The 19809-nt window shown below is 38.7% G+C and overlaps 2 protein-coding genes across 5 annotated transcripts in view; one reads left to right on the forward strand and one right to left on the reverse strand.

The window, feature by feature from the left end:
* The window catches only part of NUDT5 (nudix hydrolase 5), a 42055-nt gene extending 31600 nt beyond the window's left edge, over positions 1 to 10455 (forward strand). For 2 of the 3 annotated variants that reach the window (XM_084876336.1, XM_084876337.1), the window contains exons 4-9: positions 1034 to 1083; positions 3219 to 3326; positions 4610 to 4705; positions 5289 to 5394; positions 7510 to 7563; positions 10217 to 10455. In XM_084876336.1, the coding sequence (XP_084732462.1) occupies positions 1034 to 1083; positions 3219 to 3326; positions 4610 to 4705; positions 5289 to 5394; positions 7510 to 7543 (394 nt within the window). In that variant the 3' untranslated portion in view covers positions 7544 to 7563; positions 10217 to 10455. The remainder of the gene's footprint in view (positions 1 to 1033; positions 1084 to 3218; positions 3327 to 4609; positions 4706 to 5288; positions 5395 to 7509; positions 7564 to 10216) is intronic. The other variant, XM_084876335.1, reaches the window with a different exon arrangement.
* Positions 10456 to 10708: 253 nt separating this feature from the next.
* The window catches only part of SEC61A2 (SEC61 translocon subunit alpha 2), a 29769-nt gene continuing 20668 nt past the window's right edge, over positions 10709 to 19809 (reverse strand). The window contains exons 7-12 of one of the 2 annotated variants that reach the window (XM_084876150.1): positions 19393 to 19546; positions 18275 to 18435; positions 17337 to 17534; positions 14661 to 14852; positions 14127 to 14203; positions 10709 to 11748 (exon numbers count right to left, since the gene is read on the reverse strand). In XM_084876150.1, the coding sequence (XP_084732276.1) occupies positions 11562 to 11748; positions 14127 to 14203; positions 14661 to 14852; positions 17337 to 17534; positions 18275 to 18435; positions 19393 to 19546 (969 nt within the window). In that variant the 3' untranslated portion in view covers positions 10709 to 11561. The remainder of the gene's footprint in view (positions 11749 to 14126; positions 14204 to 14660; positions 14853 to 17336; positions 17535 to 18274; positions 18436 to 19392; positions 19547 to 19809) is intronic. The other variant, XR_014794346.1, reaches the window with a different exon arrangement.

Raw genomic sequence — 19809 nt, forward strand, 5'->3', positions numbered from 1 at the left:
ATAGTCGTCTTTGATTTTCATAGGTTCATTTTAACGTTTTTGCCCTGTAAAATGTGGATACAACATTGAAAGATCTAGTTTACAGAAAGTTGTGTGTCTTTAACTAGATTAAGTATCTGAATTTTTTTCAAAATATAAGTGTGGCATGACCAAACCTCAAACGAGACACGAAGTATGAGGCTTGCTCCAGGTAACAAATCTTACGCTCACTGTTACTGTAATGAGACGTTGATGCCTTTCTTATCCCAATTCCCAGAGCCATATCAGGTGTCTTCTTCACTCCCCTCTCTTACCACTGCTTTTTCTTACTTAAGGAATGAGAGTGAAGGGAGAATTTCTCTCATATGCCCTTCCCCCTGTAAACAACATGATTGTTCCAATAACTGGATTTTCAGTACAGTGTTCTTCTGAAACAAATAGCTAATTAGGAAGGAAGCCTTAAACAGCAGCAAGAACCTTCTGTTACCTCATTTTCCTCTAGGGACATTTTCCTCTTAGATAAGATGTCACACACATATAATAGAGCACTCTCCTAAATTTAAGGATTCCTCAGTTAATAAATAGAAAGGTCTTGCTTTCCTAAATTGTGTGTTTTAGGTTGGAGATTTTAAAATATAAATTGTATAAATATCCAACTCGTTCTCATTATGCAGAGTACCCTTTTTTCATGGGGGCTTATCGTGCACACACACACTGCTTAACAGCTTCGAAAGCCATTGTCACCAACTGTGCTGCTCCCTGTAGATTTATGATCCAAACTAAAGTATTTTGAGTATTGACTTGAAAGGCAACTCAAGTGACAGTACCCAGAGAGCTAAATGTTCCGTAGCAGGTTTTCTTTGGTCCTTTTCAAAAGTTGTAAGACAGCACAATTGGCTTTTTAAAACAATACAGATCTGTACTTCTTGGTCTTGTCGACCATGTGTACATTTGCATGCTCTGCATTTGTAAAGTTCTTGCTGTACACACAAAACCTAAGAGTATTCTCCTCTTTGGCATTAATGATTTTGTTTTTTCTTCTTTGCCTAAATAGAACTTGGGAAACTGTGAAACGAACAACCAAGAAAGGACAGTCAGCTGATGGTATGAGTGCAAACCTATTGTATTATAACTCTTCCTAAGAGAAGTTACCACACATTATTGTAGTAGGCAAGGTGCATGAGGGTTGTGTTTTGCTTTGGTTTGTCACCAAGATCTCAGGGCAGAATGATCTTCAATTATGATCTTTTATCTTTAAATTTAATATTTGTTTTTGTAATACTTTGTTTTTGTGTAACTAAGTCGAGCTTTCTTTATAAATAACTTCTGGCTCCTGATATCTAAGCTCCACACAGTGTTTTTGAGGGAAAGATGTACACTAATATTTATAGCCAGACACAAATCAATAGAATTTGAAGCAATATACTGAGTCTAGATCTGATATGACTCAGAAATCCTTTGTATTCTGTTCAAAGGATCTAGGTGAGAGCCTTTATTTTGGAAAACTTATTTGCACTACTTCCCACTCTCATCCATGTGGTTTATAGCTGACTAGAGGCCCGGTGCATGAATTCGTGCACCAGAGGGGTTCCTCAGCCTGGCCTGTGGGGTCAGGCCAAAACTGGCTCTCCAACATCCCCCAAGGGGTCCTGGATTACAAGAGTGTGCGGGCCAGACCGAGGAACCCCACCGGTGCACGATAGAGGCTGGGGAGGGATGTGGGAGCTTGGCCAGTTGGGGAGGGCCCCCTGGAGGACTACAGGGGATGTCCAGCCATCTCACTCAGTCCTGATCGCCCGGACCCCAGCAGCAAGCTAACCTACTGGTTGGAGCATCTGCCCCTGATGGTCAGTGCATATCGTAGCAACTGGTCAACTGCCCCCTGATGGTCAGCGCACATCATAGCGAGCTGTTGAGTGGCCTTAGCATATCATCAGCATACTATGCTTTGATTGATTGAACAGTTAGCCAGACACATAGCATATTATGTTTTTATTATATAGGATAAGGAAATGGGATTAAGAAACAATTATTCATTCAGTTTACTTACCCTCCCAAGAATGAATGGTTTGACTGCCAAAGTCCCAGAAACAATCCTGAAATTCGCCTCTGGTCTAGGGCCGTGGTCGGCAAACTGCGGCTCGCAAGCCACATGCAGCTCTTTGGCCCCTTGAGTGTGGATCTCCCACAAAATACCATGGCCGGGGCAAGTCTATTTTAAAGAAGTGGCGTTAGAAGAAGGTTGTTTTAAAAATTCGGCTCTCAAAAGAAATTTCAATCGTTGTACTATTGATATTTGGCTCTGTTGACTAATGAGTTTCCCGACCATTGGTCTGCGGTGTTTCCCAAACTTTTGACATATATGTACTCCTCCTATAATTTTTGTAACGCTAAGTACCCCTCGTACTCATGAGCACGTAGAATTAGGCGCAGCTAAGCACGGTGCAGTGAATATCCCCACCAAACTCCGGTGCAACATGTACCCCCACCAAACTCTTCCCGTACCCCTGGGGGTACGTGTACCACACTTTGGGAAACACTGGTCTAGGGGAATTTAGAAAATACATCTTTCTTATTTTTCCCTTTTATTTTTCCATTCTGTTCCTGTTTTTTATTGGAAGCAAACAGTACTTGCATGGTGCTGTCTTCCCAGCTGGGAAAGTGTTGGCGGAAGCAGGAGGTTACTTCTGGGCAGTTTGTGTTTTCTAAGACCCAGTGGGTTTTTGTTTTTGTTGCAAGACCAGGTAACTCACTTGATTTATAAACAACATGGAAGTGTGAGTGCTTGTTCTTTAACTACTTTTTTTAAAATCCTCACCCAAGAATATGGTTTTCATTAACTCCAGAGAGAGAGGAAGGGAAAGGGAAAGAGAAATATCAGTGTGAGCGAGAAACTTGATCAATTGCCTCATACACCTGCCTGACCGCAGCTTAACCCACAACCTGGGTATCTGCCCTGACCAGAAATCAAACCTGTGACCCTTCAGTGGATGGACCAACACTCTAACCACCCAACACACCAGCCAGGAGGACTCGATAATTAATTTCTAAGTGAGAATAACTTCCAAGTTCACTGCCAGTACTGTAGCTTTTAACTCCCTGTTGCTAGTGGCTAAAGTAAGGTAGATTTCAGATGCAGCATTTCTTAAAATATGGGATTTTAGTTAGATTGCTGTAAACAGATTGCTGTAAACAGACTGACCTCTCATTAGAGACTTCGTCTTATTTCCTGGTGACAGGTGTGGTGATTATCCCAGTACTGCAAAGAACTCTTCACTATGAATGTGTCATTCTGGTGAAACAGTTCCGTCCACCCATGGGCAGATACTGCCTGGAATTCCCTGCAGGTGAGTCTGCACACAGGGAACAGAACTGCTTCTTGGGACTGGTCGGGCAGAGCCTGAGCACTGCAGGGTTTAGACATTTAAACTTTTGTGCTTCTAAGTTCAGTAAAACCATTTCTGTAGTGCAGCACCAACAGCCACACTCTCCTGGTGCAGTAACCCATCGAGGTGACAGAAAGGCGGTGTCACAGCTCACCTTCCCAGGCCACCTTCCCTCCTTTCCCACATTCTTTCTAGCTCTTTGAGTAATTGCTTTTTGCTAATTAGTCAATTCATCTTCTATCACTAGCAATCTGCCTCTGACAAGCAATGTATAGTAATAACTAGGCCAGACTCCAAAAACGATGAATGGAAAAGCTATCTTGGCCTTCCCGGATGTATGTAGACCAAATAAATTGTTTTCATTTCCACTAAAATATCTTTTCAGTTGCACAGTAAGTTAAGCTATCTAGAACTTATGCAGTGTATTATTATAGGATTTAATTGGTTTGTTCCATCAGAAGAGATTAGATCTCATTTATCATTAGTGGTTTAAGTTTTATATTTTTAAACACCATCCCATTCTGTAATTAACTTTATTTTCTCTCTCATTTACTTACCATTCACTAAGGAAATTAATGGAATAGCCTATATTTCACCTTTCTTTTTGCAATTTTTATTCCTTTCAGGAAAATGACTCAGAGTTGCTACTGCCCTCCTCCCACTTGACCTCTCTCCACTTACTTCTCACAGTGACCACAGTAAAGTCCACCAGCCTTCACTTCTGTCCTTTCTGTTCTTCTTCCTCAGAAGTGATCTTCATCTTGGCGTTTCACTGCAGGGTCTCCACATTGTTCTGTGAGGGAGGAAGGTGGGATAGGTGACAACTGTCCCCATCTAACATGAGAGGAAACTGAGTTAACAGGCTTCCTGTGCTGTAGACACATAGCTAGGTCCAAAACCTGGACCAGTGAGCACCACCAAGCCACTTGTCCTCACAGTCGATGCTCCCAATGCTGTTATTAGTTATGCTGCCTATTAGTTAGTGCTGAGATGCTTGGGAAACAATCTAGGTCTAAGTAAGAGAATAGATGAGAACTGTCAGAACCAACTTAATCTGCCCAGGGTTTCATGCTTTTGTCCTTTTTTTTTTTTCCTATAAAAGTTCCAAACCTCAGCTTTATCTGTAAGACCACTTTTCACAATCCTCTGATTCTTCTCACGTAGCTCAGCAGCAGCTGTGTTAGGAGAGGATCAAAGAAAAGTGGACTTCCGCCTCCCACCTCACAAATGATTTGGACTTCCAGGTCTCATAGATGATAACGAAAGCCCCGAAGCAGCTGCTCTGCGGGAGCTGGAAGAAGAAACGGGCTATAAAGGTGATGTTGCTGAATGTTCTCCAGGTTTGTATTGCTTTCCAGGGGTGCACTTGGGATAGTAGATTCTTCTGTGTATAAAAGGATTGATTGTTTGGGTGTTCTTTATGGGAAGAATTCAGATAAATTTTATTTCAGCTAATTCACTGAAGAGAAATCATAATTAGATTTGGGCACGTAAACTTCCCATCTCCTCCAAATGAGAGGAAGTTTGAACAGAAAGGACCTGAAACTGGAGAAGAATTAGGAAATTGTGTTGCCTTCCAGAGTTTCTCACATCTGAACTTTATTATATTCATGCCTTATGCACATGCCATGCTCCTTTGGAGATTTTTTTCTTGATGTAGTAAAAGGATTTACATGTCAGTAGGACCATCTAACCCCTCAGACTTACCAAATGTTACGCAGGAACTCTGGGGAAAACATGAATACTGACTACTTCTATGCTCTACAGCCCTACAGCATATACTGACTAGAATTAAACTAGTTTTCATGCATAAATTCTGTGTTAAAGGAATTATGAGACCAGTCTTCTTCCAAAGACATTTAAGTCATGAAACATGACATCTGACTGGTGTCTGTAAAAATGACCTGCTGCTTCTCTCTATAGCTGTATGTGTGGATCCAGGTTTGTCAAACTGTACCACACACATCGTGACAGTAACTATTAATGGAGATGAGGCTGAAAATGTAAGACCCAAGCCAAATCCAGGTAAGTGAGCTACATTGAAGGTAGATGAACTCCATTAAATATCATTTAACTTCTAAGTTACTAGATTGATTTTTGATTGGTCAAAAGAATAATTGTCTTTTGCAGAAGCTTCATGAGTATTCCTGGCTATTTTCATAATCTTGTGTATTTTAGCATTATTCTTTTACCTCTTATTTTTATGATTTCTTAAAATAAAATGTTAAATTACACATTTCCATATTTTCTGTATGAAGCTAAATAGTAAACACTGAAGATCATCAAAATCACTGATTTATATCTTCATATTTATAGGATTGGCATAAGTAATTATTACAGAACAGCAGCTTAACTCTTAGAAAAGCTTTCAGTAAATTCTTTGCTCTCTATTTCTTTGCAAGTTTGGAATTAGAAGCTTTAATGCCTCAGTTCCTCACCACCCCCTCAAACAAGGTGATCATACATACATCATAAGAAATCCTGTATGAGAGTGATGCCTTCCATTTCCTATCCTTTAGTTGTTCCTAAATGCTTTGGCATCCCATTGCGGCTTATTTTAAATGCTTGATTTTTTTAAGTAGCAAATTGATGTGGCAGTAACACTCGTAGGTATATACCTAATTATACTCCTAGAAATTGAAAGCAGGGGCTCAAACAGATACCTTGTACACCAATGTTCATATAGCATCTCAGAATACCCTAAAGGTAGAAGCAACCCAAGCTTCCATTAACAGATGGATAACAAAATGTGGTATATTCATGTAATGGAATAAAATTCAGCCGTAAGAGACTGATACATGCTATAACTTGGATAAACCTTAGAAACATTGTGCTAAGTGAAAGAAGCCAGACTCAGAAGGAAAAATAATGTGTGACTGCACTAATAGGAGATACCTGGAGTTAGTGCATTCATAGAGACAGAAAACAGAGGTATAGGGATGGGGAAGTTAGTGTTCAGTGGGTAACAGGTTTCCATTTGGGATGATGAAAAAGTTCTTGAGATAGTCCTAATGTTTGCACAACAATGTAAACCTATTTAATACTACTGAATTATAACTTTAAAAATGGTGAACATGATAAATTTTGTGACCCAGGCTTCTATTATATTCTTACTAGAGGACCAGTGCATGAATTTGTGCATCAGTGGGGTCTCTCGGCTTGGCCTGCAGGATTGGGCCAAAACTGGCTCTCCGACATCCCAAAGGGTCTCGGATTGCAAGAGGGAGCAAGCCAGGCCGAGGGACCCCACCTGTGCATGATAAAGCCTGGGGAGGGACACCTGGAGGACTCCAGGGCATGTCCAGCCCATCTTGCTCAGTCCTGATCAGCCGGACTCCAGCAGCAAGCTCACCTACTGATCAGAGCATCTGCCCGTTGGTGGTCAGTGCACATCATAGCAAGCAATTGAGAGGCCGTAGCATATTATGCTTTGATTGGTTGAATGGCCAACCAGACACTTAGAATGTTAGGCTTTTATTATATAGGATAGCCTTTTTATTTTCAAAGACCAGTATGTTCTGAGTTAGCACTCATGCAGACTGTGTAGATATTGAAGTGAGGTTAAGAAAAGATGGAAGGCCCTGGCTGGTGTGCTCAGTGGTTAGAGTGTCAGTCCAAGCACTTAGGTGGCAGGTTCCATCCCCAGCCTGGTTGGGGCACATGCAGGAGGCAACCTATCGATGTGTCTCACACATCAATGTTTTTCTCTTTCTCTCCCTCCTTTTCACTCTCTAAAGATTAATGGTAAAAATATCCTCAGGTGAGGATTAACAACAAAAAAGGTGAAGTGGTATGGGTGAAGTTTCCAGCATCTTAAGCAATTAAAAAATGTTCCCCTTCCTCCCTCCCTCCCTTTCAAGTTGACAGGCAGCCACCCTCTGCCTCACCTTTCATTTTGTCCAAGGACTACTACTCTCAGATTCTATTTGTCTTGCACAAAAATCTTCCAATGTTTTACCACTCCAGGCCTTGCTAAAATTTTCTCCTTCTGTTTATTTTCAGGAGATGGAGGTACGTTATTCAACTCGCAGTGGCTGACAATGTATATGGCTTAATGTAGTGGTAATGGCTACAGGCATTTGTGTTATTCTGGTAGGCTCTCCCGTTCTTTAGTTTTGTTTTCACTTGTGGTTTGTTTGTTTAGAATTTGTGGAAGTAATTTCCTTACCAAAGAATGACCTGATGAAGAGACTTGAAGGTAAGCTTTCCTGAGATTATTACCAAACTTTCTCTGGTTTCCTCCTCCCCATCCCCAGCAAAGGGGAACTAAGGAGAATTGTTTCTTTATATTCTTCCTCCTTAAAGTCAAATACCTAGAAACTGTTGTAAAGCCAATAATACTTTTCCTTTCTGGTGGCATAGAATTTGAAAAAAGAGCAAAACATCCCATGTCAATGAAAGCTTTCACCTGAGCTTTCGGCCGGGGGCTTTTCTTCTCCTTAGAAGAGACAACATTATATTCCCGCTAATTAGCCCAAACTATTCTACACCTTAAATCTTTAACCCATGACAATGCAGAGGTGTAATTAGATATCACTTAGCTGATTCTCAAATATGCTAGTTGTTAGATGGTTCTTTGTGCAGGTATAAGTTAAAGGAGAATTGAATAATATTCCTTCTATAAATATTGGTATCTACTATATGCCAAGTGCAATGTGCTGATATAATGAACCATACAAACTAGCTGTGTGACCCTTAGTAAATTATTGGTCATATAGTTAGCAATTTATTGTGAAATTCCTGGCCAGCTCATCTGTTAGGGATTTTTTTTTAATTAAATAAAAAATAAGGTTATGTGGACAGATGTTCTTTGATAGAAGTACATCAGGATACACTGCACTGAAGACATGAGAGGCCTTTTAAGAAGCTTCTCTGCACAGGCTGAGCGGGGTGCCTGTTCACTTACCTAATTTCTGTTTTAAAAACTAATTCAAAGCCCTGTTTCACCTGAAGCTTTGAGAACAGTCTCTTTCTACCTCCCTTAGGTACCAATGGCTTATAATTTTATTTCTAATGTCTGTTGCTTGTTTAAAAAGTAAAGTGGGTCTTTCAAAAACTGCGGTGATTTCAGATTCCCAGAAAGTTCCCATTCCTACTTTGCCGTTTTAAAAATTAAACCTAAGGTAAAAGCCACCTTTAAATTCAAAGTCAAAATTAGAAATACTTGTACTGAAGACTCAATAATTTATTAGGTATTTCCTCAGATAAAGCCATGGCCATCAATTACAGGCAGGATTTAACTTTGAGTCTGACAAATCTGACTGGGTTAGAGGCTCAAACATTTATTAGTTATGACTTTGAACAAGTTTCATAGCCTCTCTGAGCTTCTCTCATATATGGACTAGATAGCCCCTAGTCAGTCTGTGGAGACATGAATAAATGGGATAATGTTGACACACAGTGCTTAAATGTTATATGCTCTTTTTATTATTTTTTTATATCAGCAAATTTTATTTTTAAATTCCTTCTTCCTTCCACCTAAGTTAACTTCCCTTCTGGCCTTAGAAAAGGGGAAAATATGAAGCAAGAGAGGAAGGTAGGTAGAAAGGGTTATAGGGAAGGGGGAGGGGTAAAAGAACCAGTTCTCCTAGCTTTACTAGAATCAAAAGATAGTAATCAAATCATTTATTCATCACATTTGAAAAGTAGGAAGGTTGGTTCTTGAGTTTAGCTTGCTACAAGGAATAAGCTTTCAACACTTACCAAGCACCTGCATGCAGATGAGGACATAACCCTGCCTCCAAGAATTAAAATGTCTCAGCGTGTCCCTAAACAAGTGGCTAGGAAAACAAAACAAATTTGAAATCTGATAACCTCCATTAAAGTTCTTTGTAATAAGTCTGAGATCTCATTTTTTTTTTTTAATATATTTTATTGAATTTTTACAGAGAGGAAGGGAGAAGGATAAGAGAGTTAGAAACATTGATCAGCTGCCTCCTACACACTCCCTACTGGGTTTGTGCCTGCAATCAAGGTACATGCCCTTGACCGGAATCGAACCTGGGAACTTTCAGTCCGCAGGCCAATGCTCTATCTATTGAGCCAAATCACTTAGGGCTCCGAGATATCATTTTTTATAGAATTCTAATCCTACCATGCACACAGTTAACGTGTATGTGCAAAATTATCCCCTAGCAGCAGGAAAGACACACGAATGAGTCTTCAATAAATAACTGAGTATTCATCGCTATACAGCTTCATATTAGCAGAGTCCAGTAGTGAGCTATAAATGAAAAAGTGAATCTATAAAGCTTTGCTATTTTAACACACAAAATCATCATCTCTGATATGCTCTTCTTTATTCTTTTTTGCTCTTGTCCCAAGCTGAAATGTAACCCTGCTTTTATAGAGGCCCATTGCACAAAATTTGTGCACAGGTGGGGTCCCTAAGCCTGGCTGGTGATCAGGGCCTATGGGGGCCATCTTGCCCAGTCCTGATCAGGGCCTGCCAGCTGCCACCTGAGGCGTGGGACCCCTCAGGAGGTTGGCTGTGGGAGCACACTGACCACCAGGAGGCAGCTCCTATATTGTGTCTGCCCGCTGGTGGAACCAGTTGTTCCAGTTGTTTGGTCATCATGGTCACTTAGGCATATATATATGTGTGTGTGTGTGTGTGTGTGTGTGTGTGTGTGTGTGTATGTATGAATATATGTATATATGTATATACACACACACACACACAGTTCCACTAGAGTAAGATCCTTGAAGGCAGAAAATGTCTTGTTCACTTTTACCTGCATCTAGCATAGGGACTGGTGTATAGTAATTGCCCAGTAAATATTGACTGAATGACAAGGGGTATTATCTTTTATTAACATCATTGTCTGACTTATATTCTTTGCTTCCTGTAGCACTGGTAACTGAAGAACATCTGACAGTGGATGCTAGGGTGTATTCCTATGCTCTGGCGCTGAAACATGCAAATACAAAGCCTTTTGAAGTGCCCTTCCTGAAATTTTGAAGCTTGAGGAGAGTAGCCATGTTTTTGTTTTATAAATAAGGCCATAAGGTCTCCTTCACTAAGACTTTGTATTCAGCTAAATTTAATGGAAATTTGAAATTACCTTTTTAATAAAATAAAAAATATGCATGTGGTGGTATGGAATTATAATTATAGGTAAGCTATAGTCTTCATTTAAATGCTAAATGCAAATATGTTTAATCCATTTTCTTTAACTTAAGCTGTTATCTAACCTAATCCAAGAAATTTATTAGGTATTCCTAATAAACTCAAGGGGTTAGAAGAGACCTGAATTATATATTAGGTCAACATTTTACCTCTTGCAATAGGCATCTCAGGATAGATTTTGTATGAATACAATGAACTTACACGAAGCACTTAATTTGAGATTTTTTTTTTATTTTTCCAACACAACTGAAACAGTTGTATTAAATAAAAGTTTATTGTCTACTGTTTACACTCATGTTGCTGCTACAAAGTACAACAACGTACACAGATTCCTAGCATGAATTACTCATTGTTCACCCCCACTGAACTACAGACACTGCTTGAGAATTATGTCTCTAGGGATTAAAAAAAAGAAAAACACAACTGGGGCACAGTATCTTGAAAGATCTTTCTCAAGTGACTTGGGATTCAAAGGCATAGCCAATACAGTAAAAACAGCACCAACCGCGCTGTCACTGGGAAGGAAGAAGAATGGAAAACATGAATAGTAATTACAAGCAGTTTTTCTAATGACAAAAGCTTGACTTGGCCCATCTGGGCTAAGTGGCTGCTTTGAGAAGGGACAAAGGGAAGGGATGAAGAGGGAGGGCTGGAACATGGATGCTACACAAAAAGTATAAAAATTATATCTAAAATATAGATAAGCCCAAAATACTGGAAAGTGGCAATTTAAACTAAATTTTAAACAAGTGGGGGAAATGCTGAGTGTTTTGAATGTTGCAAAACTGATCCACATTACCTCACCGTCAAAACTGAACAGGGCAAGGCAGGGACATTGGTTTCCAGCATGACAGGCAACACTACATGTACATGTTCTAACGAGTAATGTAAACTTCAGTTTTAAGGCAGCTGGTACTAATGCTGCACACAGACTTAAGCTTGGTGCCCATTTCAAAAATGGGACAGTTAGCACTTAAAAAAAGGGGGGGGGAGGGAGTGGAGTCAGCATTATTTGACAAAAACAATGTGTCAAAATGTTTTCCCTTCACACAAAAATATTGAAGCATTTAGAAAAACAAAGCACCCATCCCACCTACTTCAGCCTGTTCCTTAACAAATATTTCAAAATACTGATAAATAATAGTGACTGCAAGCAGAATTCCAGTGCCAGAGCCAATGGCCCCTAAGAAGTCGGCCAACACTGACAGGGCGCCAATACACAAACCGCCGAATGCAGCTGCGGTGGGGATATACCTGGAAGACAAAACCAAGTCAGGCAGCAGAGGGGACTGAAAAGGGGCAACAAAAGCAGTAATATGTAAGTAGAAGTGTAATTATCTAACAGAGAAGTCTGCAGTACTGGTGGGCTGTCCATAGTGGTTACATGTTGATGAAAACTGACGAAGGAAATGACTTGCTCCCTGATTTTGAAAAGCCAGTTAACAGCCAAGAAAGGCGTAAAGATTTTGATCAGATCAGAATCCTCAACTAGATTTAAGTATTAAAATGTTTAATATTTTAAAATGGGTAACCTTTAGCTCCTTCTTCTAAATGAACAGTGAATTTTAAAATGATTTCTAAATGACATATTTATGTGACAAGATTTGGATAATCTTCTAACAGTAACTGGACCATGGCTGCATGTTATAACCACCTGGAGAACTTAAAAATAAGGGGATTGTATTTAAAATACTCTCCAGAAAGAAAAAGAAAAAAGATTAGGGTAAAATGACGGAATAGTAACTATTAAAGCTAGATATACATGGGTACATGGCAGATTCATTATACTATTCTCTGCAGTCTATGTTCTCAATAAATAAAATTCAAATATAAATACTAGTGCCTGTTCAACAAATAATTATGGAACAATTGGATATCCACATGCAAAAGAATCTGAATGCCTATCTCACACCAAACAAAACTTAGTTCAAAGTAGATCACAGACTGAAATCTAAGCTGAGACTCCTAAGAGAAAAGAAATCTTTATGACCTTGGGTTAGGCAATGGTGGTTTCTTAGATACAACAGCAGCACAAAGCATCCAAGACAAAACAGATACAGTGAACTTCATCAGAATTAAAAACTTGTTCATCAAAGGATACCATTAAGAAAGTGAAAGGGCAACCCAAAGAATGACAAAATATTTGTAAATAATATACCTAACAAGAGACATCCAAAATGTTCTTTAAATAATCTTACAACTCAGTAATAAAAAAACAATGAGCAAAATAACCTTGGCTGGTTTGCTCAGTGGTTAGAGCATCAGCCCAGGGACCAAAGGTTCATGGATTTGATTCCCAGTTAAGGGCATATACCTCATACTTTGGTTTGACCCCCAACCCAGGTGGGGGCGCCTTCAGGAAGCAAGCAATCCATGTGTCTCTCTCCCATCAATCTCTTGGATCTCTCTCACCCTCCTCTCTCCCTTCCACTTTCAAAAATCAATGGGAAAAATATCCTTGGGTGAGGATTAACAAAAAACTAGTTAAAATGAGCAAAATATTTGAACAGACATTTTTCCAAAGACAATACACAAATGGCTGATGAGCACATGAAAAAATACTCAACATCATTTCTCATCAAGGAAAAGCAAATAAAAACCACAATGAGATATCGCTTCATACCCAGTAGGTGGCTATATACTAATCAAAAAGCAAAAACTAGTGCTGGAGAGGATGTGTGGCAACTGGAACCTTCACACATATATAGCCCCTCTGTAAGGCAGTTCCTCAACATGTGAAACAATTACTGTATGACTCAACAATTCCATTCCTAGAGAAATGAAAACATACTTCCACACAAACTTCGTATAAGTATGGTCATAACGGCATTATTCATAATGGCCAAAAAGTGGAAACAACCCAAATACAGTATCTATCAACTAGTGAATGGATAAATGCTATCCACACAATGGAATATTCACAGAGAATGGATGAACTTTGAAAACACTATGCTAAGTAAAAAAAAAAAAAAAAGCTACTCACAAAAAATTATATGATTCCTTATAGTATATGAAATGTTCAGAATAGGCACATCTATAGAGACAGAGGGTAAAAAGTTTCCTTGGGCTGGAGGGGGCGAGAAGGGTTGGAATGGGAAATAACTAATGGGTACAAGGTTTCTTTCTGAGTGGTAAAAATGTTTTTAAAATTAGAATATAATGATTACACACACTGAATATACTGTTTTTAAAAAATTAAGAACACTAAACCATATACTTCAAATGAGTGAATTACACAGTATGTGAATTATACCAATAAAGCTGTTACCAAAAACTGGGACCCACCCACTCCAGACCAAAGAAATCACCATTCCTGAAGATGGGATGTTAGTAGTTTTTAAAAGCTCCCAGGTGATTTTCTGTACAGCCAGCCAATAAGGAGAACCTCCCATCTGTATCTTAACACTTGGCTGAGCTGTGAAGGGGAACACAATTCCAATTAAACTAATTTAGTTGTCATTTTGATGAGAACAATTAACTTTTATGTTAAATTTTGGTCTTTGTGTGAAGTAGAAATGCTGAAAATACGAATTTAAACAAATAAAGAACATTTGGCAAGAAACGAAAGACTGAAAAACTGAGTATATGTTGCCTGCCCCCACCCTGCAAAAAATGAAATCAAATGACCTTACCTATTAAGCTCATGGACCATAGAGGTATCTCTGTGGCCTCTCATTACCATTTGCTGTTCTTTAAGCTGTTTAGCTACCTGTCGAGAAAAACACAACTTTTAAAATCAAACCAGCATTACACTGTTCACTATCACTCGGTTCTGTGTGAAGTGCTTTTTACACACTAATAAGGTAACAAGAACCCCAAAGTAGGCACTGGCATATCATTCCTATTAAATCTGAGGACACTGAGGCTACAATACTGCACAACCACAGTACCCACAAACTAAGCCAGTGTTCTCAATCATTTTTCACTATCACCTCTCAAGAAAAATTAATACTAAGAAATAATATTTTGTCAGGTAGGGTTGAGCTTTGGAGAGTCACAAACCATTGTAAAGTCTATGTTTCAGCTATTAGGAACCAATTTTAACCCTACAGGGAGGTCAGATTACCTCATTATTAAAGTATGAATTAAAGTTTAATTTACAAAAATATGATTTGACATCTAAAATTTATAAATTATTTTTATTTTGAAATAAAGCAAATACTTACATCTTTGGCTGAGGAACCAGACACCTCTATCCACGTCTTGGAAAAGAATGCACATGATCCCAGCATAAAGATGATATAAACCACCACATGGACAGGATCCTCAAATATGGCACCCATAGACTCAGGAGGAGAAAGATAATAACAAAGGCCTCCCACCGGGTAAGAGCGAGCAGGTCCTCCCCCACTGACATCCTACAGAACAAGAAGGAAAATAACAAATAGCCAACCTAACTTGTCAAGCATACGTTATAACTTTTCAAACTCCTCAAAAATTATGACAATGGTTTGAGCTCAAAGCACCTACAGCTAATGGCTATAAATAAGATTTGCTTTTATATCTAATATCTTTATTCCTTCAAAATTATATAGTGAGCATCTCTTACATAAAGATGTAGATATATTAATAACAAAAGAGTGATTTAAGAAAAAATATATGATAAAATAGAAATAAGACTACATTTATAGTCAATCTCTTTTTTCCCCCGGTTAATTCTAAGGATATTTTTCCATTAATTTTTTTTTTTTTTTTAAGCGAGTGGAAGGCATGGGGAGAGAGAGAAACATCTATGTGAGAAAGAAATTGAGCCTCCAACCAAGGCACACACCCCTTACCAGAATCGAACTTGGGACCCTTCAGTCCTCAGGCCAACACTCTATCCAGTGAGCCAAACCAACTTGGGCTATAGTCAATCTCTTATTACATTTAGAATCTAAAATTTTCTAAACTATATAAAAGTATGCAATGAAGGCCTGGGGAATGGACAGGAGCAGAGAGGAGTGGGGTCAACGAGGAAAACAAGAAGGGTACAGCTGTAATACTTCCAACAAAAGAGAATAAAAACATAAAAAGAGCCGAAACCGGTTTGGCTCAGTGGTAGAGCATCAGTCTGCAGACTGAAAGGTCCCAGGTTCGATTCCGGTCAGGGGCATGTACGTTGGTTGCGGGCACATCCCCAGTAGGGGGTATGCAAGAGGCAGCTGGTCGATGTTTCTCTCTCATCAACGTTTCTAGCTCTCTATCTCTCGCCCTTCCTCTATGTAAAAAATCAATAAAATTAAAAAAAAAAAAAAACATAAAAAGAGTATGCAATACATTAAAACCCTTTCTTAAACATGGTTCTTTCATTTCAAAGAATTCTATTAAGAATGTAATCAAGTTGAGACCGATTTGGCTCAGTGGATAGAGCATTGGCCTGCGGACTGAAAGGTCCCAGGTTCGATTCCGGTCAAGGACATGTACCATGGTTGCGGGCACATCCCCAGTAGGAGGTGTGCAAGAGGCAGCTGATCGATGATTCTCTCTCATTGATGTTTCTAACTCTCTCTTCCTCTCTGTAAAAACTCAATAAAATATATATATTTTTTAAAATAATGTAATCAATTGAAATATTGACAGAAGTCTAACAACTCACTGCCTAAACATTATTTGTTTGTATGAGTCTTGATAAATATATACAATGGGATTTTTAGCAACACAAATATTTAAGAATTTTTGTAATAACAGAAATGGGACCCGCATGTATTTGCTCTTATTAAATAAAACATTTGGGATACAGGATGTGAGAAAGAAGATTTTGGTTGCAAAGATTAATTTATCTTGATTCTTGAACTTATACTTCCAAATGATTCTTTTACTGTGCCCCTAGAATTAATATTACCAAATCAAAAGCATTGTTTATAGACAAATTCAATAATTCTCTCATTTTAACAAAATCTTAGTCAAGGTCACAACATATTTTATACAACCATTCAATCCACTTATTACTTTGAAATTTTTATAGTAATAATTATAGCTGGACTATTATTAATCAAATTTCTGTTAAATGAATGGAAAAGGAACATTATAAATAGAGCAAATCCTATTTCTTCCAACTAACATTCAAAAACCACTATCTCACCCTGTTAAATTTCTTTTTAAAATTACCTTCAGTAAAAACAAAGATATGTCAGTCACTATAACTTATAATGTAAAAGATAGCATATTAAGATGCACAATACATTAAGCACCATACTTCAGTATAATGACTAAAAATAATATTCTTTAGTGCAATATAAATTCTAGAATTACATACTCTGCAAAAGAATAAAGGATCTTAGTATTTTTTACTTCTATAGCTTTAAAGGAGAGAAAAACACTCCTTGGTCGGGTGATAGAATTTAAACCAATCAGATTTCAATCCAATCCCACATAACACTTCGATAACAATGTAGGTGGACTGCTTTAGAAGAAACTCTGATACCAAGCCCAAATAAAAGGAAGTTAGAATTTACTGAATTCTATTTCTAGCATCTGTTCTCTCTTCAGTTTAGTAATTACATGCCTGTCTCCTGCCCAGTTAATCACAAACCAATTTAGTGCCATGCAGGCTTTGAAAACCAGGGAGAAACAGGAAAGGTTGATTTCTGTATTCCATATATTATCAACAAATAGCTTCTTTTAAAAAACATTCCAGACAATAGTGGAATGAGATTATAAAACAGAGAATCATGAGAACCATGTGATTTTAGCTTAAAAGATCATTCAAAAGAGATGCAAAAATGCTTCCTACTTAAGTGACTCTAAAAATGTTACAGCAACTACTTCGATGATGGCTCATGTCTTTCAGTTTAAAAATATAACTATGAAATGCAAATTACAATAAACGGAAACACTTGAATAAATAATAAAATACTCACTGCCCACTGTCCTAGTAAATTAACTAGAAAGTTTCCACTGAATCGAACAGACAGCATCTGGGAAATAACGTAGAGGTTTGACACCAAGGCTGACTGAAGAATGATGGGGATGTTGGAGGTGTAGAAGAGCTTGATGGGGTAGCTGCTGTACTGTCCTCGATACCGAGCCGACTTGATGGGCAAATCAACACGAAATCCCTACAAAGTGAAAATTCAGAATAAGAGAAACTGTACATCCTATATAATCCTATATAATAAAAGCATAATGGGCAAATTCTCCCCTCAACTGGGAGGTCAACCGGGAGTTTGATGCTCACTATGACGTGTGCTGACGACCAGGGGGCAGCGTGGAACATGGCGGGGTCAGCAATGCGGCCCTGGCAGCCCCAATGGGCCCCAACAAGAGCGGGACAGCAGCGGATGATGGAGCAAATGAGCAGGTGGTGCCAGGTCAAGGTGAGTGCAAGCAGGGCCCAACCTCCCCGCCAATTGCCTCACAGACAGCGAGCAGCGGAGGCGGAGCGGGACTGCACCTGGCTCCCAGGCGCTGAGGGAGTCGGGCGGGAGCCCAACTGCCCTGCAGATCGCCCTGAAGAGAGCGAGCGGCGCTCTGATTGCCGGCCAGGCCTAGGGATCACACCGGTGCACGAATTTTGTGCACCTGGCCTCTAGTATATAAAGAATACAGAAAGCCAAAACAGAAACAGTAGGGAGTATGAAAAGATAATGCTATAAAACTTAACCATGCAAACAGAAATCCCTTTCTATTTCATTTTCATTGTACTTTTTGTTATTTACACCTCCGTCGCAAAGGAATTATTTGCTTGACTAGATTTTGAAACACTGAGTTATTAGAAACAAACATTTCAAATAGCATTCTCTTTAACAGCAAAATAAAAACCCACATCCCACTTACTTTAGAAAGAAAGTATACTTACTTGAAAATATATAACAACAGCAAACACAAAAACAGTAGCAATGAGGTTCATGAGATTGGGTAAGTTCTGACGGTAGAAAGCCTCCCTTAAAGCTCGGACTTTGTCGGTCCTGGTGGCCAGTAAATGAAAGAGAGCTATGACTGCACCCTCAAACTCGGTACCTGATAAACCAAGAGAAAAATTAACTAACTGTAGAAGCATCATTCAAAGTTCTCCCAAAGGTCAAAACAAATAACCTTGGAACTCTAGTACGCAGCAAAAAATGAGTGAAAATAATTCATCAGCATTTATAATATAGCCATATGTGGAGCTTCTAAAATATTTTGATCATTGAGGCAAAATGTATGTTTTTAGCATAAATATGAAGTTTCTCAAGAGAAGTTTTTGATGGAAACAACCAAAGTAGAGTAAGCCAAAAAACTATTTCATTCATAATGCTTTGCTTCTTTAGTTTCAAGAAGGGCAGAGAGTGCTGCGGGTAAGGGGGGGAATGGCAGCAGCAAAGCAGAGTAGAGGTCAGATTCAAAAGATACATGTTACTCTACCAAGCTTGCCTTTAAGTTCATTTTACCATGAACATTAATAAACCGTTGTTGCTATTTTAAGGCTCGGATCAGCTTAGATGTTAACCCTTTCAAATCTAGCATGGCATTTTGAGAGAAGTAAAAATAGGTAAAAGGAAAGAGTAGAAATTTTCAAAATTTAGGTGCAAATACCAAGCCAAGTAGAATAGCAGCAAAAGTATTAGTGCTCCCTGATGATACAAAGAATAACAGATTTTTTCATCTCAAAAATCTTAATCCACTACCTTTTGATCCCCCTTGCAATGCTGAAATTGATCAAATTCATGAGTTCTGCAGCAATAGCTTAAGCAAATAAAAATGTTCAAATGCTTGGGACCACTGAAATTTTGAATAAGCAGAGGCTAAAATGTAGATATTCTTTTTGAAGTAATATTTCAGACTCCACAAATCTCTGCTAATAATTTTGAATAATTAGCATCAATTGTCCACTGGAACAGTAAGCCGAGATATCTACAGGCATGTACTGCTCCATTACGTGTTACTTTTCAACACACATCCAGCAACACTCATGCAGTCGCAGTCACTGTGCTGTACCTCTGCCAGTGTTAATAGTAGTGGGACTAAAGGCCTTCCAGACAATGGTTTCACAGATGTTGGTGGCAATAAAGAGGGAAATACCAGACCCCAGGCCGTAACCCTTCTGTAGCAGCTCATCTAACAGCAGCACAATCAAACCAGCAACAAACAACTGTGGGAAAAGAAATGCAAGTAAGCGGAAGCAAGAAAAAAATCAAAAAAGGGGAAGACAAGCACCAGTGACTACTTTCAAAGTATGGGCATGTCTAACATTCAAACCTAATGGTTACAATATCACTATTGTGACTCTACAGCTTTCAACCCCCTGTGGTTTAATCAGAAGCTAGTCCTGAAAATCAGATGATTAGAAACATTGCTATATTGTATAGAAGCCATTTCAATTTTTAAAATAGATGTTACCATTGGAACAGTTTC

The sequence above is a fragment of the Pipistrellus hanaki genome, assembly GCF_964339955.1.
Source record: "Pipistrellus hanaki genome assembly, chromosome: 1".
In the NCBI taxonomy this organism is placed as follows: domain Eukaryota; kingdom Metazoa; phylum Chordata; class Mammalia; order Chiroptera; family Vespertilionidae; genus Pipistrellus; species Pipistrellus hanaki.